Source organism: Protomyctophum parallelum, assembly GCF_964188405.1.
Source record: "Protomyctophum parallelum genome assembly, chromosome: 13".
In the NCBI taxonomy this organism is placed as follows: Eukaryota; Metazoa; Chordata; class Actinopteri; order Myctophiformes; family Myctophidae; genus Protomyctophum; species Protomyctophum parallelum.
Window position 1 is genome coordinate 9,711,118 of NC_139708.1, and position 27,677 is coordinate 9,738,794.

General features: G+C 44.8%; 1 protein-coding gene across 2 annotated transcripts; it reads left to right on the plus strand.

The window, feature by feature from the left end:
• Positions 1-1,739: 1,739 nt before the first annotated feature.
• mcoln1b (mucolipin TRP cation channel 1b) lies at positions 1,740-26,358 on the plus strand. 2 transcript variants are annotated; one of them, XM_083780253.1, is made up of 14 exons: positions 1,740-1,873; positions 10,924-11,174; positions 12,040-12,201; positions 12,628-12,784; positions 15,315-15,396; positions 15,815-15,911; positions 16,238-16,337; positions 17,709-17,815; positions 18,246-18,395; positions 18,848-18,949; positions 22,048-22,170; positions 23,029-23,235; positions 23,803-23,933; positions 24,713-26,358. In XM_083780253.1, exons 1-14 carry the CDS (start codon positions 1,843-1,845, stop codon positions 24,723-24,725), a joined length of 1,713 nt encoding a protein of 570 aa, XP_083636379.1. In that variant the 5' UTR covers positions 1,740-1,842; the 3' UTR covers positions 24,726-26,358. The 2 variants fall into 2 exon arrangements, with proteins under 2 accessions (XP_083636379.1, XP_083636380.1); XM_083780254.1 differs by having other exon boundaries at positions 24,750-26,358.
• Positions 26,359-27,677: the final 1,319 nt, after the last annotated feature.

Here is a 27,677-nt window from a genome sequence, read left to right on the forward strand (position 1 = left end):
ATAATATTGTCATTTTGTATGTCCGTGGCAAAAAAATAATTTTGACAAAAATGTCCACCACAAGCCAGCATGGAGATGACCCCTGCCGATGAGAGCTTTAGATTAGAAGGTTTTTACAACTCTACAAGATACATGATACTGATATGGTATAGGCAGGAATACGTTTTATGACAGCCATATCTAACCGGCAAACAAATTACCTCCCACTTCCCCTCAATAAAAGCTTAATACTGTAGTTATTGTGGTTGGTTTTGTCCCTTTACACGAGGCCCATACTTTTAATCAGACATGGCATGACTGTCGCCCCTCACTTTCTCTCTGCTGTCTACTGTCTATTCCTGACTCATTGCTCTCTGTCTGTCTGTCTGTCTGTCTGTCTGTCTGTCTGTCTGTCTGTCTGTCTGTCTGTCTGTCTGTCTGTCTGTCTGTCTGTCTGTCTGTCTGTCTGTCTGTCTGTCTGTCTGTCTGTCCGTCTGTAGGTAGACAGGTACATGCAACATGGGCATCTAGGTGGTGTAGCAAATCTTGTAGACCAGACGTATTGCAAGATGCTGTACTGTCGTGAAGCCTAACTTAAGCCATTCCAGCCCATAAAAATGGGCAGGGGTGAGGTGGGTTCGGGGAGTGAGGCCAAGTAGTAGCCTGGCCAGTTTGTTTTGGGAAGTCTGGAGCCTTGTTTTTAGGTCCTTTGAGGTGCTGTGGTACCAAGAGGTGCATGCATAGTCAAAGAAACCTTGTACGAGGGCTCCTGTTAGGGTGTGTTAGGTGTTTTTGTTGACCAGTGAGGAGTTCCTGTATGGGAATGGAAGGATGGAACCTTTACCTATAGCTAGGTAATTTCATCTGTCCGTGTGATTATATATAACCCACTCTAACCAAGAAGCCATCTGCCGTGCTGAGATTGATATTTGATCCAAATAGAATGGATTCAGTTTGTGTAAAGATAGTTTGTTATCAGCGATTCAGGTGCGAACCGAGCTGAGGGCCTTTTCAACCTGCAGTTTGTTCCTGTCTGAGACCAGCAGTGCCGAGTCATCCGCAAACAGGAATACACGATATATACACGATACAAATATAGCTTACATTTGTGTGTGTGTGGGTGTTTGTTTGTTTATTTTTCAGTTAGGCTTACAATTTACAAAATATAAAAAACGTTACACAAAGTCAATGTAAAAACATGTGAAGGAGAAGGAGAATGCCTACTCTCCAGGGGCATAATAATTAAGTGGCATTCTCCAAGAACATCTGTACATTAAGGACAAAAACTACATCAACATTGAATATGCAAATCAATTTATTACAATTAAAACACATATCACTTTAGGGGGGAAAAAACAATATGAACAATTTTTTTTTTAAACAGCAGAACGTACAAACCACAATAAAATCAAAGTCACAAAACAGGTTAAATTGGCAGACCAAAGGGAAGTATTTGGTGGTTAAGAGAAGTGATTAAGGCAGGGTGTCAGTATCAGTGTGTGTGGGGAGGGGGGGGTGTCCCTTTGTAAGAACCGCAAACGTTTGTCACGTGACTGTTCTCGTGACCATAAGGGAAGCAGCGATCGACCGTTACAGAGTAATTGGTGACCTGTCCAATTCCGTTACTCCATAACAGAAAGTGTATTGGAAATGCAAACCATAACAGTGCGTGCGTCGCGGACGGTGACAGGTCACCGTTGTCGGTGTAACGCAATGTTTACCGACTGGTTCTGGTCGTCACCAGCGCACTGATAATCGTTTATGAACATGCTGTTGTCATTTATAACACGTTGTAGGCTATAACATCTGACACTGATGATATATTTGTGATCATTATTGGATTTGGATCGTCAGATCATCGCCATGTCATCTGAAAATCATAACTGTGCTACAGGTTTGTTTACCATATTATTATTATTATTATTATTATTATTGTTGTTGTTGTTGTTAATCCATTATGCCTGCCCTACATGATAGCAATGTAAACATCTTAGTTGTTAATTTAAGTGTAGTTAACCTGTATACATCCCAGGCCATCCCATATAGGTGCAAATTGGTCTATATTCATCACATCTTGAAATTCAAGATATGACAACAATTTTCATTCAAGACTTGAATGAAAATTTGTCTTGTCACATATGATCTAATGTCAGTGACACAGAGCTATGTCTACAAAATAGCCTATATGTGACCAGATGTACACTGATAATACTTTGGGATAAATCAATGTGACTACGCCACTCTCTTTAAGGGGAGAGACCCTGAACCAACTATACATTTACTGTTACTGTGGTGACCAAACTCAGGTTAACAAGACAGACAGAGGCTTGTGTGTACAACCATTGAACACTTTATTTTAAATATATCAGCATAAGGTTTATCAAGAGTACTGCATGGTTGTGTACCAACACATACAATGACCGGGGACAATAAGACTTTAATAATAATGATAACACTGCACACTGATAAAACTAGAACACTACAAAAGGTTAGAATCACTGCGACTTAATATGCGCACAAATCACTGAAATTACATTTTGTTAAAACACTGCACACTCAAAACAAGGGGAGAAGGGAACGGTACGGTCATCATTGTGAAGTTACTTTGATCTGACTCTGTATATAGACTGGACTAAGGTGAGGCACTTGAGTAGCAACTAAGAACTAACAATAAAATAAAAGGAGGAAAAGAGCAGCGGCTGCCTGCTGACCACGATCCCGTGCGTCACCAGTGTCAGCCTACAATATACAAAAATAGAATTACTCCTTGAGCACCATCATCATTACACACAATACATACAATATACTGGCAACTTGGCAAGCCCATCTTCCTACCTATAGGCCCGAGGTGTGTACACCCAAACGGCAGGAGCATGGGCTGACCAGGGTCTGTCTGGCACTACAATATAATACAGAAAATCATATTATTTACACATCACCAGACAATAGTCATAAAACAGCATGCTGGGTAAATGCAATAAACTCTAGTATATACATAAACCTCTGGTTGCTATTAAACAACATATAAGTTAACTCCTACCTCAGACTCTTGTTACAGTGCATAAACAGTACTTTGCTGGTTCCCAGCCGTCCTACTGCCCAGCACCACCAGAAACTGTGGAGTGCAGTGACAGTAATAAGTACATATAAAACTACTCATGAAACAAACAAAATAAAGCATAACCCGCATTGTAACATACCTCTTTTAGTAAAGTTTGGGCGCACGGTGCTGGCCACCGGTGAATGACGCCAACCCAGGACTGCACCACGCACAAAACGGACGAGAACAAACGCGACTCTCTCTGCTCTCACGAGAGCTTCGCTTACTATATAAAGGCTGTTGCTGCTGCCTGCTCTGAGCTCCCAGGTCCTAAGGTCCCACCCCTCACATACACCCCCACTTTAAAAGGTTGCCGTCCCGGTAACATAACGGACATTAGTCCCCTGGCCTGAATGTCACTTGCTGGGAGTGCACTGAGGGGGGTGGGGTGGGTTGGGCCAAGGGCAGGGGTAGGTGGAATGGGTTAGAGTGTTGACCAGCAGTGGTCCTGTGTGTGCGCCTTACACCCACCAGCTCCTGAGGCTGCGGGGTTGTCTCAGACCTTTCGGGGGGATGTGGACTGCTCGGTAAGAGTTCTGGAGGTTCTGGAATGGACAATGGTGAGTCTGGGGGCGGGGGGTCTGGCTCCCATTCTGCGGTCGGATTTGTCTCCATGACAATTGGGAGAAAACCAGACGAATAACTGCTGTTGCTGTCATCGTCGTCCTCAGTTTCACTTCCTAGGGGGGGGATGTCATCCATTTGACTGGGTGGGGTGGGCACTGCCAGTGGTTCCGACACCAGGGCTCCTCTTTCCGTGATCGGCCTTATTTGTGAGCGATGGACGTTCTTCTGCTGTTCTGGGTTGTTGCGGGACTGGATCTTGTATACTGTACCGACCTCGTCAAGGCATTGCACCACTTGGTACACTGTCGATTCCCACACGTCTTGAATTTTCCGTCGTCCTGGTCCATGGTTCCTCCGATAGACTAGGGTGCCGGCTGGAAGAATGGTTGTGGTGGTGGGGGGTTGACGCCTCTCCCTGGCTGTAGCAGCTGCCTCCAGATGGTTTCGGGCCGCCACATACACGGTGGCCAGGTGCTCTTGGTGTTCTTTCACCCAATCCTCTGGGGTAGTAGAAGCTGGCTCTTCATCGGCTCGTCCCAGTAGTAAGTCCACGGGCAGCTGGGGCTTCTGGCCAAACATCAATTCGTATGGTGAATGAGCAGTTGACTGGTGGACCGTGGTGTTGTAGGCAAACAGCAACTGGGGGAGCATTTGGGGCCACTTCCGCTTCTTCTCACCTGGGAGGGAGCGCAACAGGTCGTGAAGTGTGCGGTTAAACCTCTCACATTGTCCGTTTCCCTCTGGGTGGTAAGAGGTCGTCCTACTTTTTGCTATGCCATACAGCTGACAGAGGCGTTTGAGTAGTTCCCCTTCAAAGCTCCGGCCTTGGTCCGAATGGATCCGTTTAGGGACCCCGTAGATGTAGAACCACTTCTCAGTCAGAATTTTAACTACCGTGTGGGCCTTTTGATCCGGCGTTGGATATGCTTGAGTGAATTTAGAGAAGACGTCGGTCACGACCAAGATGTGTTCTCTCCCATCACTGGCTCTCTCCAACGTGGTAAAGTCAATGGCTAGCACTTCCAATGGTTTGGAGGCCATTAGGTGTCCCATAAAGGTTCTGACTGATGGCCGTACTGCTTTGGCAATGACACAGCGTTCACACTCTTTACACCACTGGTCAATGTCCAGGCGCATGTTGGGCCAGTAACACCTCTCCCGGACAAGGGCTGTTGTCCTCTCTGCCCCCTGGTGGCCATGGTTGTCATGTAGACTGGTCAGTACCTCAGTGTGTAGTGCTTTTGGTAATAGCAGCTGGTGCACGGCCTTTCGGCCTGGGGGCATCTGTACTTCTCGGTACAGTACACCGTCCTTCTCTCTTATTCTCTTCCACTGCCGAGCGAGCTCCAGAACCTGGTCGGATTCCCTTGTCCGTTCCACTTTGTTTGGGGGGCGCCCTCTCCTCCAGTAGGTAGGAATGGTTTAATCACGGGGTCAGTGGCTTGCAGGGCCTGCAGGTCAGCCTTCTCCCGCACTGGAGCTGCATCCACGGCCATGATATTGACAGTAAGCCGTGGTTGCCCCACCGGGCACGGTATAGGGTTATTGGCCACCTGTGGGGGGACGGAGAAGCCAGGCACCATGGCCGGGAGGGACTGGGGCACTGTGGTGTTTGGTTGGCGGGAAAGGGCGTCAGCATTGCCATTGGCTTTGCCGGGGCGGTATTTAATGTCAAAGGTGAAACTGGCCAACTGGGATGCCCACCGTTGTTCTACAGCTGCCAACTTCGCCGTCTGGAGATAGCTCAGGGGGTTGTTGTCTGTGTATATAGTAAAGGTCGTTCCTAGGAGGTATTCTCTGAACTTCTCCGTGACTGCCCACTTCACGGCAAGAAATTCCAATTTCATGGAGCTGTAGTTTGACATGTTTCTCTCCGTTGGCTTCAGTCCCCGACTGGCAAAAGCGATTGGCCTGCGTACGCCATCCTGTTCTTGGGAGAGTACTGCACCAAGGCCCTGGTGGCTGGCATCAGTTTCCAGAATGAAGGGCTGTTTGAAATCGGCATATCCCAGGACAGGGGCAGTGACCAACTTGTTCTTTAGTGTCTGGAATGCCTGTTCACAGTGTGCACTCCAATGTCCTTCCAACTTGGCACTGACCCTTGACCGTGGTTTCTTGGGGCCTCCTTCCAACTCTCCGACCAGCCGGTGAAGTGGAGCAGCATGCTTGGCAAATCCTTCCACGTAGCGTCTATAATAGGAGCAGAATCCCAGGAAGGAACGGAGCTCGGTAACAGTTGAGGGGTGCTTCCACTCTGCTACTGCCTTGGTCTTCTCCGGGTCAGTGGCCACACCGGCAGAGGAGATGACATGGCCCAGATATTTAACCTCCTTCTGAAAGAAGTGGCATTTGGACATCTTCAGTTTCAGATTGTGCTGCTGGAGTCGACTCAGGACCATCTCCAACCGCTGCAGGTGTTGACTGAAGGTTGTGGAAAAGATGACAATGTCATCCAAGTACAACAGGAGTGACTGGAAACTCTGGTCCCCGAAGATGCGCTCCATCAGGCGTTGGAAGGTGCCTGGTGCGTTGCAAAGTCCAAATGGCATCCGGTTGAATTCAAAGAGGCCAAACGGGGTACAGAAGGCTGTCTTCTCTTTGTCTTTCTCTGCCATTGGTACTTGATTGTAACCACTAGCCAAGTCGAGGGTCGAGAACCATTTGGCACCTGTAAGGGCATCCAGCGACTCCTCAATGCGTGGCAGCGGGTAGGCGTCTTTTCTCGTCTTGGCGTTGAGTTGTCTGTAATCGACACACAGCCGTATATCCCCACACTTCTTCTGGACCACCACGATGGGGGAGGAGTAGGGACTGCAGCTCACTCTCACGATTCCTCGCTGTAGCAGGTCTTGTATATGGGCCTTGACCAGTGAGAACTGAGAGGGGGGGAGGCGGCGGTACCGCTGGCGTACTGGGGCCTCGTCCGTCACTGGAATGTCGTGGTGGATCAGGTTGGTACAGCCCAACTCCCCGTCAGCGAGGCTGAATGCGTCTTGGTACTTAGTTAACAATGTCTTGGCTGCCTGTGCCTCATCAGGGGGCAGGTCAGGCCACTTCAGCTCGTTCAGACCAGGGAAGGGGGGAGGGGGGGAGGGAGACTGGGGGCGGGGATGTGCCGACATGGAGCGAATGAAGACGACCTGCCTGTCCGGGTCCTCAAACTGCTCCTCCACGTGCACCGACTGGGATGGGGAGTGTAGATCGGCCAGATGTAGTGACCCAAGCACAGTTTTTGGTTTCAGCCACTGGTCTTCCTCTCCAACATTTACGATGGGGATGTTGACAGTCCCCCTGGAAACAGCGAGGAGGGCACTGGAAATCAGTAGGTTTACAGGGAGGTGACCTTTTCCATAGGGCAGGGGCTCCAACATCACACTGTCCAGTGCCGGACCAGGGCCTTGGTTACATGTGGCCTGGACGAACTTTAGGGAGCCTGCGGGTATGCGGAGTGCCGGACCTGGCAGTGCCACCGCTTCCCCCACACAGCCAGTCTGTAGGAGGAGTTCCAGTTGTTGGCACTCTGACAATGCCCGCACCCATTCCTTCCCAGCTTGTTGGACTAGAGGAGAAGAAAAGAGGTTGTTACCATGTTCCCTGAATAATACAGAATAGCAACCACTGATGATGTTCATTCCTAGCAGGCCAGGCACAGCAGTTTTTCGACGCATGGAAACTGGGTCAGGAGAGTCTTTTACCACCAAGATACCCATCTGTGGGAGGACCGTACCCAGGACTTCAACATCCATCTCCACATATCCCAAGTATGGGATGTCCAATCCATTGGCTGCTGTTAAGTGAAGCCAGTTACAAGATTTCAGCTGTTCATTAGTTTGGGGCTTAAGGTGTTCTTCAAAGAAGGCCTGTGTTACGGTAGTTACCATTGACCCTGTATCAAGTAAGGACGGCACCACCACTCCCCCTATGATGACCTTAACCACTGGGCAACGTCCAATTAGCCTGGATGCCAAACTTGCCTGTTCTGAACCCATAAAACCCCCTCCTGATGCCGGGTTCCCAACAACAGAGGGCGCTAGTTTTCCTGCTGCTCAACGGCATTCACCCTTACCCCCACCCTTTGGCCCTGTCCCCTTGACTCCACCCCACCTGGGAGCCCACTAGTGTCAACCCGACAAAACCTTGCGATATGGCCTGCTCTGTTGCACCGCATGCATATAGGTTTACCATCAGGCTGGAACTTGTATTGGTTCGGCCTGTTGCCATTGGGGAAGTCCTGGGGGTTAACATGGTTAGGGACAGAGGAAGCGGGGCCTAGATGTTTAAGAATGGCGTCAAGTTGGACCTGCTGTTTACGTAAACACTCCTTCAATTCCCCCAACTCATCACTGGGCCTAGCAGAAATGGCATTAGTATCAACCTCGCCTTGACTAACTCCTGAGGCATGGGAGTCACAAGAATAGGCTCTTGCTCTGTGTGTACTAGTAGGGGGCCCTCGCTTTTCCCATTTGATGGCTGCATTGCGTACCTCAGTAAATGACTGGTTCGGGTGTTGCCGAACCAGGTGAGCCAATTCACGCTGTAATTTAGCATCACGTACATTTTCAATGAAAGTGTCACGAATGACCAACTCTGGGTGTGAAACACCACGTGGATCTTTACATTTAAGCAGCTCCATCAAATGTAACAAAGCATGTGAAAATTCACGGATAGACTCATTGTCCTGTTGCCTGCGTTGAAAGAACTGTCTCTGTAGCGTCACATATGTTTGATCACAACCAAAATTGTCAAGCAGTATAGTGAAAATTGTGTCAGGGTTGGTTCTATCTGCTGAAGAGCCAAATTTAACTTCCCTTTTAGCTTCCCCGTCTAAAAGATCACAGAGGAACGCTGCCTGTTCAGCTGGGGATGTTTGCCGCACAGACAATGATTTTCGCGCCTCCTCCACCCAATCCTCCACAGTCAAACCATCCTGAACTATAACTCCTGAAAAGCGTGGACATTTCCTCTCTGTTGGTGCATAAACATACACCCGCTCCCGTACTTGATTATTGCTGACACCATTAGCAGCTACATGGCTAGATGGCTCAGGGGCCTCTACATTCACTGTCTCAGTACCCCTGTCTTTGAGCCTATTATTTTCTGCTTGTAGCTGCTTAACAAGTTCAGTCAAAACCTTGATTTGTTCATCAGATTCAGCCATTTTACTGAACTTTTTTTTTTCCAGCCCAAAAATGTCAATAACCTGGGTAGAGGTGAATAACACCACAAGGAATGTCCACAGTGCACCAGGACGGTATTGCAGCTAGAGGGCGGTGGATGTCCTCTTGTTCTCCTCCTGGACAACCACTGCTCTTTTCCTCCAACCCTAACCTGTTGCTCTACAATCTCAGTGCCTCTAATTAACCAACACAAAAAAAGCCTCTGCGTCCACTGCCGACTTACGCCAAATGTGACCAGATGTACACTGATAATACTTTGGGATAAATCAATGTGACTACGCCACTCTCTTTAAGGGGAGAGACCCTGAACCAACTATACATTTACTGTTACTGTGGTGACCAAACTCAGGTTAACAAGACAGACAGAGGCTTGTGTGTACAACCATTGAACACTTTATTTTAAATATATCAGCATAAGGTTTATCAAGAGTACTGCATGGTTGTGTACCAACACATACAATGACCGGGGACAATAAGACTTTAATAATAATGATAACACTGCACACTGATAAAACTAGAACACTACAAAAGGTTAGAATCACTGCGACTTAATATGCGCACAAATCACTGAAATTACATTTTGTTAAAACACTGCACACTCAAAACAAGGGGAGAAGGGAACGGTACGGTCATCATTGTGAAGTTACTTTGATCTGACTCTGTATATAGACTGGACTAAGGTGAGGCACTTGAGTAGCAACTAAGAACTAACAATAAAATAAAAGGAGGAAAAGAGCAGCGGCTGCCTGCTGACCACGATCCCGTGCGTCACCAGTGTCAGCCTACAATATACAAAAATAGAATTACTCCTTGAGCACCATCATCATTACACACAATACATACAATATACTGGCAACTTGGCAAGCCCATCTTCCTACCTATAGGCCCGAGGTGTGTACACCCAAACGGCAGGAGCATGGGCTGACCAGGGTCTGTCTGGCACTACAATATAATACAGAAAATCATATTATTTACACATCACCAGACAATAGTCATAAAACAGCATGCTGGGTAAATGCAATAAACTCTAGTATATACATAAACCTCTGGTTGCTATTAAACAACATATAAGTTAACTCCTACCTCAGACTCTTGTTACAGTGCATAAACAGTACTTTGCTGGTTCCCAGCCGTCCTACTGCCCAGCACCACCAGAAACTGTGGAGTGCAGTGACAGTAATAAGTACATATAAAACTACTCATGAAACAAACAAAATAAAGCATAACCCGCATTGTAACATACCTCTTTTAGTAAAGTTTGGGCGCACGGTGCTGGCCACCGGTGAATGACGCCAACCCAGGACTGCACCACGCACAAAACGGACGAGAACAAACGCGACTCTCTCTGCTCTCACGAGAGCTTCGCTTACTATATAAAGGCTGTTGCTGCTGCCTGCTCTGAGCTCCCAGGTCCTAAGGTCCCACCCCTCACATATACATAAGACTTAGGCTATACTATTCTATTCTGATAGAGACTTCCCTTTAGCCTATAGATCATTCCTAATCAAATTAAATAAACAACAACCATTTTCTCAAGGTTTAAAAGAAAGAAATACCATGCCCTTTTCTTATTTTTATGTATAGGCTATTCAAGCTATAGCTATTATAATCTTGTTAATAATGCAGAAACACATTAACCCATTAAGATCAATTGCCGTCTAAATTACTATAGTTCTCAAACTTTGTCCTGCCAAGACCCCCATGTGATATGGACCCCAATAATTATATATCTATAGGCCTATATACTGTATATTTATAGCAGAAGCTCGCAGTGTGATGCCCTGTGAGATTGTATATTTGCTATCTTCGAGAACCACTGTTCTGCACTGTTGTAAGTTTTACCTAATGTAGCAGAGTGGCTCACAACCTCAGCCTGATGACCTAAAAGTCTAATATCTCCCCTGCCGGATTATAGGGATATATACCTTTAGTGTAGTGGTTAAGATGTTGGCTTTCCACACGGGAGACTCGGGTACGAGCTGGAGTGTATACCATTATGCTACATCTGGCCAGGGCACTGCTCCATGGATTCTCCATGGAGAACATGCTTACAAAAAGATCTACCAGCATTCTGTTTTTCCCTGGCTCCTTTCCACACAGAGAAAGACAGGCTGTTCTCCTCCGTGACCAGCTATGGGTCCCAGCAGGAAGCGCTCGGTGGCGATGGGGAGGAGCCCCGTCCCGGCAGCCTGGCGGCGGGCGGCCATCATCAGCAGGAGGAAGAGGAGGAGGCCCTGAGGAGGAAGCTCAAGTACTTCTTCATGAGCCCCTGTGACAAGTACCACGCCAAGGGCCGCAAGCCCTTCAAACTGGGTCTGCAGCTGCTCAAGATCATCATCGTCACCGTGCAGGTATAGGGTACAGTGACAGGATTGGTTTGATTCCATTTTTATTGAAGGGAGAGAGCAGCTCTAGTGTTGATTTTTCGTCTTAATTCCCATTGACAATAAATGGGGAATTTACGTCATATGTAGCTATGACGGATCATCATATTTTTGATCATTACAATGAATAATAACCGTGGACAAAGTAGTTCACATGAACTATACTGTAGTGGCTGGAGCATTTGAGGGGCAATATATATTTTATATGCACTAATTATAAATAAAAGAGAATGCACTTCCTCATTTGCGTGCGGTAGCATCTCAGGGGCTGGGTGACCACGGGACACGATATAAATTCATATATCTTTTAGCCATTACGAGTGCATCCAATGTGTCCCTCCCAGGCCCGGGGTGAGCAGTAACAACAACCCATAGCCTGAAATGACCTGGCTCGGCCAATAGAATGACGGGGGGAGGGGGGTTGGAGCCATCTTTGAATCTGTTTGAAAACATCAATCACTTCTGTGTGCAAACACTGGAAGTTGTCTATATCTCCTTTAAAAGCGTCTGTGAATGTTCTATTGAACCAGTGGAAAATTACACTAAATGCTTATGACTAAATAATAACTACATTGGATCGATTGGAACGCAGGTTGTTCTTTTTCTGTTTCCTGAAAATGTAGTTTTGAACAGTGGCCTAAAAGCTTTCCCCCGACTGTCAGGTGGAAACCTCATGTCTAAAACTCATTCAAATTAAAAAGTAGCAAAATCGTGAGTTTTGAGCTAATAGATCGGCTCCTGTGTGACACTCTAGTCTATGATAAGGCGTTAGAAAACACAAAAAGTCCCCCTCTGTCTGTGGAAAGGTTTACCTCTCCTCTGGTCGTTACAGTTGGTGCTGTTTGGACTGAGAAACCAGATGGTGGTGACGTTCAAGGAGGAGAACACGGCCACGTTCAGACACCTGTTTCTGAAAGGCTACCAGGATGACACACCCCAGGCTGTCCACACACAGAGCCAGATGTACAGCCACATCAACTACACTGTTCAACAGGTAGATAATCACTGTTCAGACACATCAACAGAGAAGCGTTCATTTCTTTCCTTTTTGAAACGAGGTATAAATATGGTTCCACAACCCAAACATGAGTCCCAACCCAATGTTTGGGAAACACGAGAACGACGTAGAGAACAGACAATTTGTTTATTGTTGCCTTTTTTTCCTTTTTGGGAGGTAAAATGTTAAAGCTCTATATATTATTATATTATTATTAATAGTAATCATTGCTATAGTGTTTGGTGATTTCAGTTTTCAGTTGGGACACAATTTGATCCATTTCCACTATCTTAGATTTTGAATAAACGAGCCCCTCAAAAAAAAGAAAAGAGCAAAAAATTATTACTTGTAATTCATTTTAAATCACTATATGTTTTTTAAAAGGTGTAGTTGGATTAACTGTTGCACCCCTCCCCCATGCAGTACATGGCTCTGCCGCAGATCTCACTGGGACGTTACGCGTATGTGCTGGGGGTCGGGGTGAACGGCAGCGCCCTCTCCCTGTGCCAGCAGTACTTCCGAAAAGGCAGCATCGATCCCGTCAACGACACGTTTGACATCGACCCCCACGTGGACACCGGTAAGACGTACTCCTCGGTCTAGGGTTGGCCATGTTCCCCCGAAATGTATCCAAACCCACATTTATACCTGGATGGCCCTGCACCCAACCGAGTACCCTACGCTGTGCTTTTTTAGCTTCTACTTAATAGAAAGAAATTATCCTCGTAGGACAGTGGTTCTCAAACTTTATCTTGTCAAGGAACCCCTAGGCTAACTATGACCCATTTGGCCTCTGACCTCCATCTGAAAAGAATGTTTCAAGACCTCCATCTGAAAAGAATGTTTCAAGAATATTCCTAATGGCGCCCACTGGCAAAATGGTCCAGGCGCATGCCACATATAGGCTTTGGCCTGACAGCTCGTTGCGTGTTCGAGTCCCGTTCATGACGACCTTTGCTGCATGTCTCTCCCCTTCTCTCTCTCCCTATTTCCTGTCTATCTTCACTTGACACTATCAATAATGGCAGAAAAGCCAAAAACAAATCTTTAAAAAAATAATAATATTCCTAATAATTATTTGTTGTTGAAAATAGCAGATCTATAGCAGATTAACTAATTTAGCAGGGGACCCCCTCAGAACCTAAAGAACCCCTGAGGGTCCCGGACCCCACATTGAGAACCATTGACTTCCCCTCACTCCTTTTTTTCCTCTACAGAGCAATCTGTTGGTCCCGAAATAGCTGATCAACATGTAAAACGCTCATTGTGAGCTTGTAGATGTGCTATTCTCACTGAATGTTCGACCCCCGGAATAGGGACGCTAGGGTTCATGTGGTTTATCATTCAAACCGGCAGCATAATTTAATGAATTTTCCAACGGCAGCGTTCGCCCCGGAGGAAGTGAGGGATTGTGTGAGTCAGAGCGCGGCTGTTCCATATACGTCAGGAGAACTATGACCCACTTACTTAATGCCTGAAGTAGTTTCTACTATATGCAGTGGTGGAAAGTAACTGAGTTAATTTACCCAAGTACTGTACAATGTTGAGGGACTTCACTTTGTACCTCTACATCACTACATATCAGATGCAAATATTTGTACGCCACAATTATTTGAAAACTTGCTATGTTAACTGGTTAGTTAATAAGCAAACATTAACCACCATTGTTTTAGCTATTACCTCTGCTATTTTGCTATTTTTATATTGTTTTATTGTTGATTTTACGTAAATAAAAAACATGGACTGCTACTTCCATCACTCACTACAGGACACAAAGAACACCCACCCACCACTGCCACAGTTTCTTGTTTTGTGCTTCTCCAATTGTTTGTTGCACACATCATTATCCGTTGACTAATGGCAGAAATGAAAAGTAACTTCCACAAGGCCTGCACTGCAGCCTTTTAGGGGCATAGTGGAAATGTGGAATCGTCTGTGCTTTTCACGTGACTTGGAAAACATGCCATCATTTATATGACTCAGTGAAAGCCGCTGTATTTAATTTAGCCATTTGTAACTCTGAGACTGAGGGCTGCAATTTCGTCACCGCTAAACCCCTTATCCCTAAACTTCTTTGCCTTTTTTTTTTTTTACTATTTAGAAAAACATTTTTTAATAGTTCAACTAGCCAATCTACATTGACACGCTGTGAGCTTGTAGATTGGCTATTTTAACTATTCAAAAATGTTTTGCAAAATAGTAAAAAAAAAAAAAAAAAAAAGGCAAAGAAGTTTAGGGATAAGGGGTTTAGCGGTGACGAAAATGGAGCCATGTGTGTACAAATAGAACCAAATGGACCATTCAGAATTACATGAACATGCAAGGAAGTATACAAAAATAATTGCAGTGTTTTTTCTTGGAGCCCCCCTCTTACATCTGAAACAAGCTGAGACCCCCAAGTGTGTGACTGTGTTTGTGCACACACAAACACAGTCACACACTTGAGCCCTATATACTTTTCGTATACTTGTATTACACTCGAATGGTGAAAATATCCTAATCTACAAGCTCACAAAGCATTGCGGTGGAGCGCATGTAGACTTTTATTTTTGTGTAGACCATTGGTTCTCAAAGTGGGGTCCAGTCCGGGGACCCCCAGTGGTCGTAAAGGGGGTTCTAGGGGGTTCCCCAGAAAAAGTACGGTAGTTACCATAGCATCACAATCATTTTTAACCACTTCATACATTTATACAGTAGGCTATTAAAAAATAGCAGATATACAAGCTCACAGCGTGTCACTTCGTGCCACGCTGTGAGCTTGTACATCTGCTATTTTGGCAATTAAAAATAAATACATATATATATAAACAAGATCCATTGCACTAATGTTCCAGTAATCATATTTACTTTGGGTCGCTTGGTAGAAGTCTCCAGAAACTATCAATATTTCACTTTGGTACATTAGTGCATGTACGTACGTGTACATGCACGCTCGCTCTCTCTCTCTCTCTCTCTCTCTCTCTCTCTCTCTCTCTCTCTCTCTCTAAATCTTTAATTCCTTGACTTGAAATGGTTTGAGGACCACTATTGTAGACTAGCACCAAACAGACTCCTGATCTTTGGCAGGGGGCACCAGGTTGGTCTAATGGTGTTGTTCATGTCTTCCACAGAGTGTGTTGGTGTGGAGCCGGTGCCTGTCCCTTCCTACCTCCAGAACTCTGACTACAAGAACTTCACACTCAAGTTTCACAAGTTAGAACAACGTTGTTGCTATGTGTTACGTGCAGCACCAACCAACATTATCCTTTTTATATTAATGAGACCTAACTATTCAGAATATTGTAAAAGCAAAATAAAACAAGACAGTGACATTAGAGTCATTGCAAAACTCATGGCTTTTGGGGGTATTTAAAAAAGAAAGAAAGAAAAAAGAATGACATTGCCCAGCACACAGGTCTCTGGTCAAAACTGGTTAAAATGCAACTCTGTCTGTCATGAATATCGTTGTCTTACAGGAATTCTTTGTGTCTTTTCTAATTGCCTGTGTGTGTGTGTGTGTGTGTGTGTGTGTGTGTGTGTGCGCGCGCGTGTGTGCGTGTGTGCGTGTGTGCGTGCGTGCGTGCGTGCGTGCGTGCGTGCGTGCGTGCGTGCGTGCGTGCGTGCGTCCCAGGCTGATAAATGTCACCATAGAGTTCCAGCTGAAGGCCATCAACCTGCAGACCATAATAAACAATGAGATCCCAGATTGTTACACCTTCACTGTCATGGTGAGATTCCACCTCTGCTGCTGCTGTTTGTCACCCCTGAGTGTGTACTATGCTGACATGTTATTTAGATAGCATGCTGATTCAGACTTGAGACAGAACACTACTTTGTTCTCTCTGCGCTCTATTGGTTTGCTTATTTACCTTGTGTTCATGCGGGGTCTGCTCATAATTACAACCTCCCAATAGTCCGGCAAACGTTAAGGTTAGTAGTGTGGGTTTACGAGTGTGAGACTACGGTTAGAGTCTGCTTATGAGTCGCTCTGCATGACAGTGTCTACTAAATGCATAAATTGCAATTGTAAATTGTACTGTATGTTTGCCACCAGATTGTCATGGATAACAAGGCTCACAGTGGCAAAGTCAAGATCCAACTGGAGAACCATGCCTCCATTAAGGAGTGTACAGACCCCAATGTGAGGGGACATGGTGAGTGTATGAACCATGCCTCCATTAAGGAGTGTACAGACCCCAATGTGAGGGGACATGGTGAGTGTATGTGGGAACATTTATGGGGGGGGAAATTGCCCAAAATATAGACAACAAGTTGAAAGTGGTCAACTGTGTCTTTGTGTTTTATACTGTAAATATTTAACTAATGAAAGGTATTAATTAATGGTGATGGGTATTTTTCCACCATATGATTATACTTTAGGACTAGAAGGACTGTATAAATTTAGTTAATATAAATAGCTTCGACAGCAGAGCTATGATACTGGGAACTGAGATGCACCGGAACACCGGAACTCTCAAAATACTTTTAAGAGTAATCCAATTACAATATATACTTAACTTTAGCTTTTACCAGGATACTTTAAGTAAATAGCCAATATGAACAATGTTACTTTAGGAGAATTACCTTATAAATACCAAAATGTTACCTGAGTTCACCCAAGGAGAGACGTCCAATTCAGAGTGAGGTTTTAGTCATATTTTTATATTGATTCAGAGAGACAGAACAAGGATTCACAAACAGCATAATAATTCACCCAGACCCCAGAGGGTCTGGTGGGTAAATGGTTTCTCTCTCCAGTCTCAAAATGGGAGACAGTACTTATACTCTTTCAGTACAAAATGGAAAATGGTACAAAGTAGACGTGTCACGTGGCAACATAGAATTCAATCACTGGCCAACCAACAGACCCTAAACCGGAAGAGCACAGAGGTTGGTAATGCATGGCACCCGGCTTTAAAGGATAAATGGTCATGCAGTCTCGGCTATGGCGAGCTGATAAGGGAAGCGCCCGGCCTTCAAGGTCAGTTACATGTAGGGTTCTAGACAGACAGTGCAATAATAATTCTTACTAACTAAACGCCATAAGACAGCGTGAAGTCACTACACAGGGCAACCAGATTAAAAGGTCAAAAGGTCAAAGGAGTCAGCTGACCATTCACCCACAAAATATATACAAAATTACCTATCAAATGGTATTATATAAGGTATTAAGAGCTCGTCAGTCACTAAATAATAACGCCATTGGATCAATCAGAAGACAGGTGCTTCTTTTACATTTCCTGAAAAGTAACAGTTTTGGAGATATGAGGTCTCCACCCACAGCCACGATATCGGATATGATATTGATAAACAAGAGTTAAAAGCACAGTAACAATAATGTAAAGTTAAGAATAGTAATAAGGAATGATCAATAGATATACCTCTGAAGGGGGTAGCTTAAAATTGTTGGTAACAAGCTAGAAACGCGTGGTGATGTGGCATGGTTTTAGCTTGTTGTTAGCTAGTAGACCAGGCAAGCCAGGCCACGGTGTGATGGAGCATCCATGAATGTTTCTGTTGCTCAGCGGAGAGCTACGCACGGCGGCTGTTTGACCTGCTGGTGGCCTTCGTCTGCCTGCTGTCCCTGGTGCTGTGTGGCCGCTCCATTCTCAGAGGAGTCGTCCTGCAACACGTAAGAACACACACACACACACACACACACACACACACACACACACACACACACACACACCGTGCACACCACTTTACCCAAATCCAGCTCAAGTGGAGTTAGGAGGTTTTGTCCATCATTGATAAGAACAGCTGACAATGGATCTCCAAGCTCACAATGCGTCACAACGAATGAATTCATGCCCTGGTGCTTCATGACACTGCTTATACAGGCCTACAATAATAAGCAGGACTTTAAATATTACACTAACTTCTGCAAAGGGGTTCACTGTGTGTGTGTGTGTGTGTGTGTGTGTGTGTGTGTGTGTGTGTGTGTGTGTGTGTGTGTGTGTGTGTGTGTGTGTGTGTGTGTGTGTGTGTGTGTGTGTGTGTGTGTGTGTGGGTGTGTGTGTGTGTGTGTGTGTGTGTGTGTGTGTGTGTGCGCGCGCCAGGAGTACGTGCAGTTCTTCAGGCACAGGCTGTCTCGTCGTGTCACATGGAGCGACAGGATGGAGTTCATCAACGGCTGGTACATCCTGCTCATCATCAGTGACATGTTCACCATCATCGGCAGCTTCATCAAGATCGGGATCGAGTCCAAGGTGATCCATACAGTACATGCGTTACAATTTAGGCATTTAACAGACACTCTTACCCAGAGCGACTTACAGTAAGCGAGGTAAACCCACAACATCAAGTTCAGAGAGACAGTGTAGCGCCTCAGTAAACTATGGGATCACAGGTAAACCAAGAGCCTAAACAGTATACCTATCAAAAATAATAATTGACATAATTCAAACTATATAATTTTCTTTTTATATATTTTATAAAAAAAACAGGATTATTATGAAAATAAATCACCAGGATACCAATGAACGTAGCATGCTACCTAAAAATAAGATTTTAAAGACTATAAATATATTCAAATAGCATGATATGTATGATCCTGAAATGGCTCATTATGGATTCTGCATAATGAGTCATTTTAATTTTGGTATATTTTGACGCCATACCGTTTTTTACATTTTTGAAATGTACCTGTACTCCATTGTAGCATCTGTCCTCCTATGACGTGTGTTCCATCCTGTTGGGAACCTCCACACTGCTGGTGTGGGTGGGAGTCATTCGCTATCTCAGCTTCTTCCAGAAATATAATGTGAGTGAATCACACACACACACACACACACACACACACACACACACACACACACACACACACACCCTTTGACACATAGACCGGGGCAGGTTGGCGAACCGGGGACCTCCTATTTAAAGGGGGAATGTCACGGCCCGAGATTAACATTGCTGATAAGGTACATCACGTGGTCTGAATGAAAACGATTTCAAACGGCACGTGACTATATCTCAGGCTCTGACGTGACCTAGCATCTAGGCAAGCTGAGTGGCTAGCGCACTAAAGGCTACTAGTTTTGAGGTAACTTTTTGCGTCATACTAGGTGAAAGTATCATAAAAAATATATATTTTCGCTCGGAAATCTTCGTTACAATGACATTGAGTTGACGTGTAAGTTTTAGGGTAAACTGTTGCATAATCGCAATTTCGCGTGACGAGTTCCATGTTCTCCGTCCTCCCCCCGCTGACATGGCCTCAAACACGGCTAAGTGCTGAAATTGTGCTTTACCATGATTTCTACCATGATTGTTGACTGTTTTGGCAAACACAAGCAATATTAATCCATTGGCTAATGTATGGCCCAGAAGGGACATATATCCTTGAGCTTGCATATTGTCAATATGGCTGCAAACGTGAAAAAGAAAAGAGACATTGTCTCTTTTCACGTTTCACGTTTCGGGTAGTCACCATCTTGTAAATATGCACAATAAGGGTCCAGACACACCCAATAATAAAAAATAGGTATTCCATTGAGTCTCTCATGGTCAGAAACCATGAAATAGACACCAATTTTGCATTTCTAGCTCATCTGGTTCAGAAGTTAGAGCCAAACCTATATTTTCTGGGTGCTAATATTATGGCGGCCATATTGTGGCAGCCATATTGGATTTCATGGAAACTTGCAATACAAAAGATGTTCGTATTTATATCATTGATCAATATATCTGGGACGGATTGCAATGGTGAGTGGCCCCAAACACATGAACGCGCTGCCGTTGAACGCGCACGAGCGTTGTCCGTCGTGAACGTGTACAATGATAGTCAACGGACAGCGCGTTCATGTGTTTAAGGCCAGGCTGCAATACCTTCATTCGGCCACTATGTCCATTTCGCCTCAAGATTTCCTCTGGGTGCCTTCTCTATAAATATATATACTCTAAGGTCCATATAGGTTGTGATCCTATGGGGTCATAGATATTATTTCTGGTGGACAACCTTTGAGGTCATGGCAAATGCAGGTTTCCTAAAAAAAAGGGTGGTTTGCCCCCTGGGTACCATGCATCATTATCATTTGACCAACAACAACAAACTGGTTCTAAATGTTCTCCTTTGACAAACAACATTGATTCTAAAGGTTCTAATATGAGAAATAAGGTAAAATAAACATGAAATAAACATGGGGCGAGGTATCCGTGCTTTGGGGCGAGATATCCACGCTGTGGGGCGAGATAACCACACTTTGGGAGCGAGCTATTCATGGCTTTGGGGCAAGCCGTCTTCACTTTTCGAAATCCCAGGGCGACCGTTCTTCACTTTTCGTGGGGGTGAGTTGGAAAAGGGCGAGCGTACCTGTTCTGGTTTTCAGTGCGCAACACTGCAACAGGCTTATTCTCCATTTTACACCAGTTCCGACATTTATATTCAGAGCTGTAGCATTAATTACCTTGAGTTAATATAATATTTGATATACATAAAATATGTATAGGCGGCGGGTGCGTAAGGCTAGGGAAGGCTTAGCCTTCCCAAATATTATGCTGGGTATTTTTTTTAATATATATAATATATGTGCACAGCATTATAGAAGGCTATTGTGTGTGTGTGTGTGTGTGTGTGTGTGTGTGTGTGTGTGTGTGTGTGTGTGTGTGTGTGTGTGTGTGTGTGTGTGTGTGTGTGTGTGTGTGTGTGTGTGTGTGTGTGTGTGTTGTCGCTGCTCCCTGGTGATCGCTGATCGGATAGGCTATACACTATACAGCAACTGGCCTAATCATTATGATTGACTGATTGACTAGTACTATTGGTATGTCTGTAAACCTCGTCCTTCCAGTCGCTTTGTAGCAAAGAGTAGCGAGCGCCTGTTTTTTTTTGGGAAACAGCAAAACACAAAGACAAAGATAAAGTAATTCAGAAAAAGAAGCTGTGAGTCGGCTGTCAGAACTCAGCAGCACCAGTGCCCGCACGGTTCACAGTTCACACCACTGCAGCAACACTGACACGTTCAGCGGAGTGACTGCTGTCTCTGTGCCGTCTGTGAAGAGCCATGAGCCGCGACTCCCGGAGGGGCAGCAACACCGCCGGGTAATCTACACTGACTGACTCCAGACTTGAGAAAAAGACGTCCAAAAGTCGTTCTGTGTATAGGCTAATTCATTGGTAAAAGTATGCTAAATAACTCATTTTTAGACAGACCATCTGGGAAATAAATAAATAAATAAATCCGAGTCCCCCCCCCAACGCAATTATATTATAGCCTACCCAAAGGTAAAACGCACCCACCGCCTATGCGCCCCCCATATCGGTGTGTGTGAGTGAGAGAGAGAGAGAGAGAGTGGCGCTAGACAGGCAGTGGTAACCTGTTCAGCACTTAGCCGTGTTTGAGGCCATGTCAGCGGGGGGAGGACGGAGAACATGGAACTCGTCACGCGAAATTGCGATTATGCAACAGTTTACCCTAAAACGTACACGTCAACTCAATGTCATTGTAACGAAGATTTCAGAGCGAAAAAATAATAATTTGGTTGACACTTTCAACCATTATGAAGCTAAGTCTGACTAGCTCACTAACTCATGCTAGTCCACTAGCATGAGTTGATAGCCACCAGGAATGCTAACTCGCAGAGCCCAGAGGCGCTCTGCCCTTAGCCCAGATAAAAGATCAATTTCATTGGTCAAATTGTGCGATCCCGATCTGACGTCATAATCCAAGATGCTAATTTTAATAGCCTTATTACCTCCCGAGGGCCGTGTCATCCCCTCTTTAAAAGGGCGCTATTGAGTTCCATTTGCACACTCGTGTTGTTGGTGTGTGTGTGTGTGTGTGTGTGTGTGTGTGTGTGTGTGTGTGTGTGTGTGTGTGTGTGTGTGTGTGTGTGTGTGTGCGCGTGCGCGCGCGTGTGTGACAGATCCTGATTGTGACGCTGCGCGCAGCCTTTCCCAACGTGATCCGCTTCAGCTGCTGTGCAGCCGCTATTTACATGGGATACTGCTTCTGTGGTTGGATCGTACTGGGGCCCTACCACGCCAAGGTACTGCACTCACAACACCTTCTATTTACATGGGATACTGCTTCTGTGGTTGGATCGTACTGGGGCCCTACCACGCCAAGGTACTGCACTCACAACACCTTCTATTTACATGGGATACTGCTTCTGTGGTTGGATCGTACTGGGGCCCTACCATGCCAAGGTACTGCACTCACAACACCCTCTATTTACACGGGTTACTGCTTCTGTGGTTGGATCGTACTGGGGCCCTACCACGCCAAGGTACTGTCCTCACAACACCTTCTATTTACATGGGATACTGCTTCTGTGGTTGGATCGTACTGGGGCCCTACCACGCCAAGGTACTGCACTCACAACACCCTCTATTTACATGGGTTACTGCTTCTGTGGTTGGATCGTACTGGGGCCCTACCACGCCAAGGTACTGCACTCACAACACCTTCTATTTACATGGTATACTGCTTCTGTGGTTGGATCGTACTGGGGCCCTACCACGCCAAGGTACTGCACTCACAACACCGTCTTCAGTGGTGGGAAGTAACTATTTCCAGTATTTACAAACTTGTAGATCTGCTATTTTCAAAGGATTTTATACATTTGGAAACTAGCGTAATCGGACATTCTGCATGATGAGTACTTTCACCTTTGATACTTTAAGTATATTTTGATGCCAATACTTTTTACTCAAGTACATTTTTAATACCAGACTTTTACGTGTAACAGAGTATTTCTACATTTTGATACAGTACTTCTTCCACCACTGCAAATAATGCTTACGTTTTTAAACGTGAAGTCATATGCTGGTGACACCGGCGACAGAACGAACCAGGCACAAACCTCCTGGTAACCTCGACCCCCCCCCCACCCACCCACCCCCAGTTCCGCTCGCTGTCCACAGTGTCCGAGTGTCTGTTCTCGCTGATCAACGGCGACGACATGTTTGTGACGTTTGCGGAGGTGGAGCGCAGCGGTACGCTGGTGTGGGTCTTCAGCCAGCTCTACCTCTACACCTTCATATCGCTCTTCATCTACATGGTGCTGTCGCTCTTCATCGCGCTCATCACCGGAGCCTACGACACCATCATGGTACGTTGTCGTCACATAGTTATTTAACACGCATGTCGCCGCACAGCTATAAAAGGTCCCGGGGACGATTTGGGCGCTGGGGGCGTGTTCTCTCCTCCATCAGCGCCAAAGACAAAGAACTCCCCCCTGTCAGGTGAAAGGAAGCGGCTTTGCATTGAAGGAAGCATGTGAGGTCAGTCTGTTGCTCTCCCCAGGTTGGCAGAGGGAGTGTAGCATGAATTATGATATTGGGTTTATTATTATTCTAAACCTATTTTCTTGCTGTTCTTCATACAGCCAATCACTTGAATAAATTGATTGAAAATTGAGGAAAGTGAGGCCTTAGATTAGATTTCATGAAATATCTGAGTCCATTATGGTTTTATTGGAAGATGCTTCTGTATATCAATTTACAATTTAAGCAATAGAACAATATTGTTTGACTAATCCTAATACTCTTTAATCTTATTCAAAAATAACTGAAATCATCCATGGCAACGTTAAATCATGTCGATCTACATTGGATTAAATTCAGAAATGTTGAATTCCAAAGCATAATTTGCACTGTTCGTTGTGTATGTGTATCAGGCCCAGTCGCAGGAGCAGACACGCACCACAGACCTGCATGTGTTCATTGCAGAGTGCACGGACACACCCAGCTCTGGCAAGTTCAGAGGCCCAGAGCCAACCACCTGCTCCCTCTTCTGCTGCTGTGACTGGTGAGCAAGATTTATAGAGATACGTGTGTGTGTGTGTGTGTGTGTGTGTGTGTGTGTGTGTGTGTGTGTGTGTGTGTGAGTGACGTCGTCTTTGGCCATGCATGGTCATGTACTGTATGCAAGCACATGCTTCATCCAGTGTGTGTGCATGCAGGGCAGCATAGATAGATTGATACAGAGGCAGAGTACAGTTAGTACAGATTCAGAATAAGTACATGCAGCTTCAGAAGAAAATAAGTACTGTAAGATACAACTAAGGTTGCATTCATCACGCCGGTAGACTCGATGCGATTGGGCGGAGAAATTGCTCTTCTTGGGCAGAGTAGAAGATGTTCTTTTGGGCAAATGGTCGAGGCACAGCGGAGACGGGAGCGCAAAATGATCCAAAGTTTACAATCTGTCCCAGGGTCCCATTGATGGTGAGAGGGTGATCCGATCACCATATGCAATTATTATGCATATGCCATGTTAGCTACCTCAATTATTGTCTTAAATAGCAAATCTACAAGCTCATGGCGCATCACGTTCGTGACACGTTACGAACGTACAAAACCGCACCCTTTGCTGTTGCTGAGGAATAGAAAAACACTGGTGAAATTGTGAAGCATGAAAGTGTGCACGTGCGAGCATCTATTACCCCCCTCCCATCCATCCGTGCATGCGCTCGCACACATGCACGCGTGTGTGTGCGTGTGTGTGTGCGTGTGTGTGTGTGTGTGTGTGTGTGTGTGTGTGTGTGTGTGTGTCTGGGGTCTTGATGTACTCCCCTCTCATTTCAGTGACTGTAAATGAGATTTTGTGCTCCGCCTCTCACAGACGTGCCAAGTGGGACCATGACAGCACGTCATGCCTTGAGGACACAGCCACATGCCCTTGGACCACAGAGTCGCTTATTCTTTGCATTTTAATAATATCCAGTCCGGAACGCCTACAACGTAATGTGCTTTCAAAAAGGGCCTTATTACCTGCTCCAGCGTCCATATGAATAATTCATCCACAACTTCCTCTGAAATGCCCACTTTCCCAATCTGCTGGTAATGGCTTTTTCACAGGCAACAGTGAAAACCGTTCCTCCTTTCATTGTGTCATGCTGGACATAGACGTTCTGTTGACTTGAATGTTTCACAGTGTAAAGGATTTTACTGCCTTTTATATAATTTTAGCATCATTGTTTTTAGTTTGTATTTTTTTTTATCTTGTGTTTGTGTTTATATGGCCACTGTCAAGGCAAAACCTTGTATCTCCGTATTCCATCTCCATCGTCTTTTCATAAAGTATATTATTTTAAACAGTGATGCGCAAATGTAGGAAAATAGCCAATGTACATGCTCACAACTGAGCTTGTAGAATAGCTTTTCCACGACTTTAAAATTTATTTTGAAAATAAATAGGGACATCATACAAGGCTAGCGTTGTGAGCTTTTGCTCGGATACTTTTACTTGAAAATGTTTGAAGACTTTCACCCATAATGACATGAGCCAAAAATAGGGATGTGAAAGTAAAGTGTGTCTGTGCGTCTTGTAAACATTGAACCAATGAAAAGCATTAACAAGAGCTTGTGACTAAATGATAACCACATTAGCTCCATTGGAACCATGGTTCTGTTTTTCCATTTCCTGAAAAGTAACTCTTTTGGACATACAAGGTTTCCACCCGACAGCGACAATGTTCTTGGTGTATCTGCTCTGGTGCTGAGCCAGTTGAACATGGGAGCCAGACGGACAAAAGGGAAACAAGTGGGGGACCATTATCCCTATTTTACACCACTGGTTCTCAACATCCGGTACCCCGGTACCAAGTGGTCTGTAACTCTGAGTGTACAAATGGAACCAAACGGACCCGTAAGGATCTTACGGTGCAGTTTAGTTCATTGATTCTCAACCATTTTCATTTCACTGTAAAGTAAGTGTTATAAGTCAGATACAGTGTACAATTGGAACCAAATTGGACTTTCTCCGTTACAGGCCAGTAAGAGTACATTTGAGCCCCCCTTGGTGGTCCCCGGGGGGCTGAAGTTGAGAACCAATGTGCTAATGCACTGAGACAGGTTTTTTGTCTTTTTTGTTTGTTTTTTTCATAGTGAAAACATTGCAGGGGAAAATATGCCTTTTTCCACTATGTCAAACTGCTGCTTCGAGGCGTGGTATGAATAATTTTGTGCATTTTTTGCACGTCATGCTAGACTAAACACTGGCTACTGTCTGTATTTTATATGATGTGCCAGACAGACAGACAGACAGTGTAGCTGGAGATTCCTGAGCTCTCTGTCAAGGGATAGAGCTTGCAGTATTTATTTCATTGTTGTTTATTTGACGGCTGCCAAACAGAAATGTCTCTCTCTACAAAACCAGCATGCAGTGCAATTCTTTTTATTTATTCATGGTCCACCAACAACTGAATTAAAGGGGTATTTCACTTTTTATACACACTTCTGGGCTCATTTTACTCTGGCTTTTGTGTGCACCCCAGACAGTTTTTAAGTTGCTTGATTCAATATTTATGGATATTTGATATTCATTTGATCAAACATGCCCCAGTATACATTCTCCATTTTTATCACTTTAGCCTCATTGAAAACACCCATCCCTGGTTCTGGTGAATGATATATTGTCCTTCTAATGCATGACGAGGCCGTGTTAATTAAATTACTTAAAAATAAATTATAATTACGCATTATGAGGACAATATCAGTCACCAGAACCAGGAACATGTTTTGTTTTTTAACATGGTTAAAAATCTAAACAAAATCAAATTATTGAATCTCTGGTCTCTGGGGTGTACACAAAAAGTCTAAAGTTAAAAATGACTCCAGAATTTCTATTCATTTTCTGTCTGTTTTCATAGAGAAGGCTTTTGTTTGTTAATGTGTTAATGTCATTGTGACGTACTGTGTAAACTCTTATGAAGGCTATACGTTTAAACTGAAAAGGGACTTTTCCGCTGCTGGAGATAAAGCTTTACAGTACTACTGTACTGTATATGGTATATCAGGGACAATACAGACACTAATGTGATCTCTTCAGCACACACACACATGCACTGTCCATAGATTGCATGCACCCGGCCGGCCATATGCTGGGGACGAACATTTGGCTAAAATATCTGATGAGCTCACCATTTTCGCCAGAGAGATTTCATATATGGGCATTACAGAGTTTTGTTATAACAGGGAAAACAGCACAGCATAGACCCCTGGGGGACACCCTCAGGCATCCATTAGGATTCCTCCCCACGTGTGTTTGTGCTTCATTGTTAACCTATTCTGACCTGAGATCAGATTCATACGAGGTTTCCACTGGACACCCACTGGTCTGATTAACCCATTCTGACCTGAGATCGGATTGTAGAAATGTCAGTCGCTCTTCGATTTTTCAAAAATAGCAGACCTACAAGCTCGTATCGCGCCACTCGGTGGCGCGATATGAGCTTGTAGATCTGCTATTTTTCAATAGCTAAAGCATAACATGATGCTGACACCAAAATGGGTGCCCGTTCAGAATGGGTTAACAGCATTGCATTTCATTGAAATGAGGCATTACTGTACTTGAATTGATGAATGGTCTTGCCAGGTACAACCGACATGTTCATGTAATGAATGTTCTACACTTTAAACCACATTTAATGAGGCTTGAGAGAGATATGGGACCTGTTAGCTTGGAGCGATGTGAGATGTCTCACTAATGGAGGCATTAATGGAGCAGCCACTATGTACACGTATCTACTTAATGTTTTGTTTGGTGTTC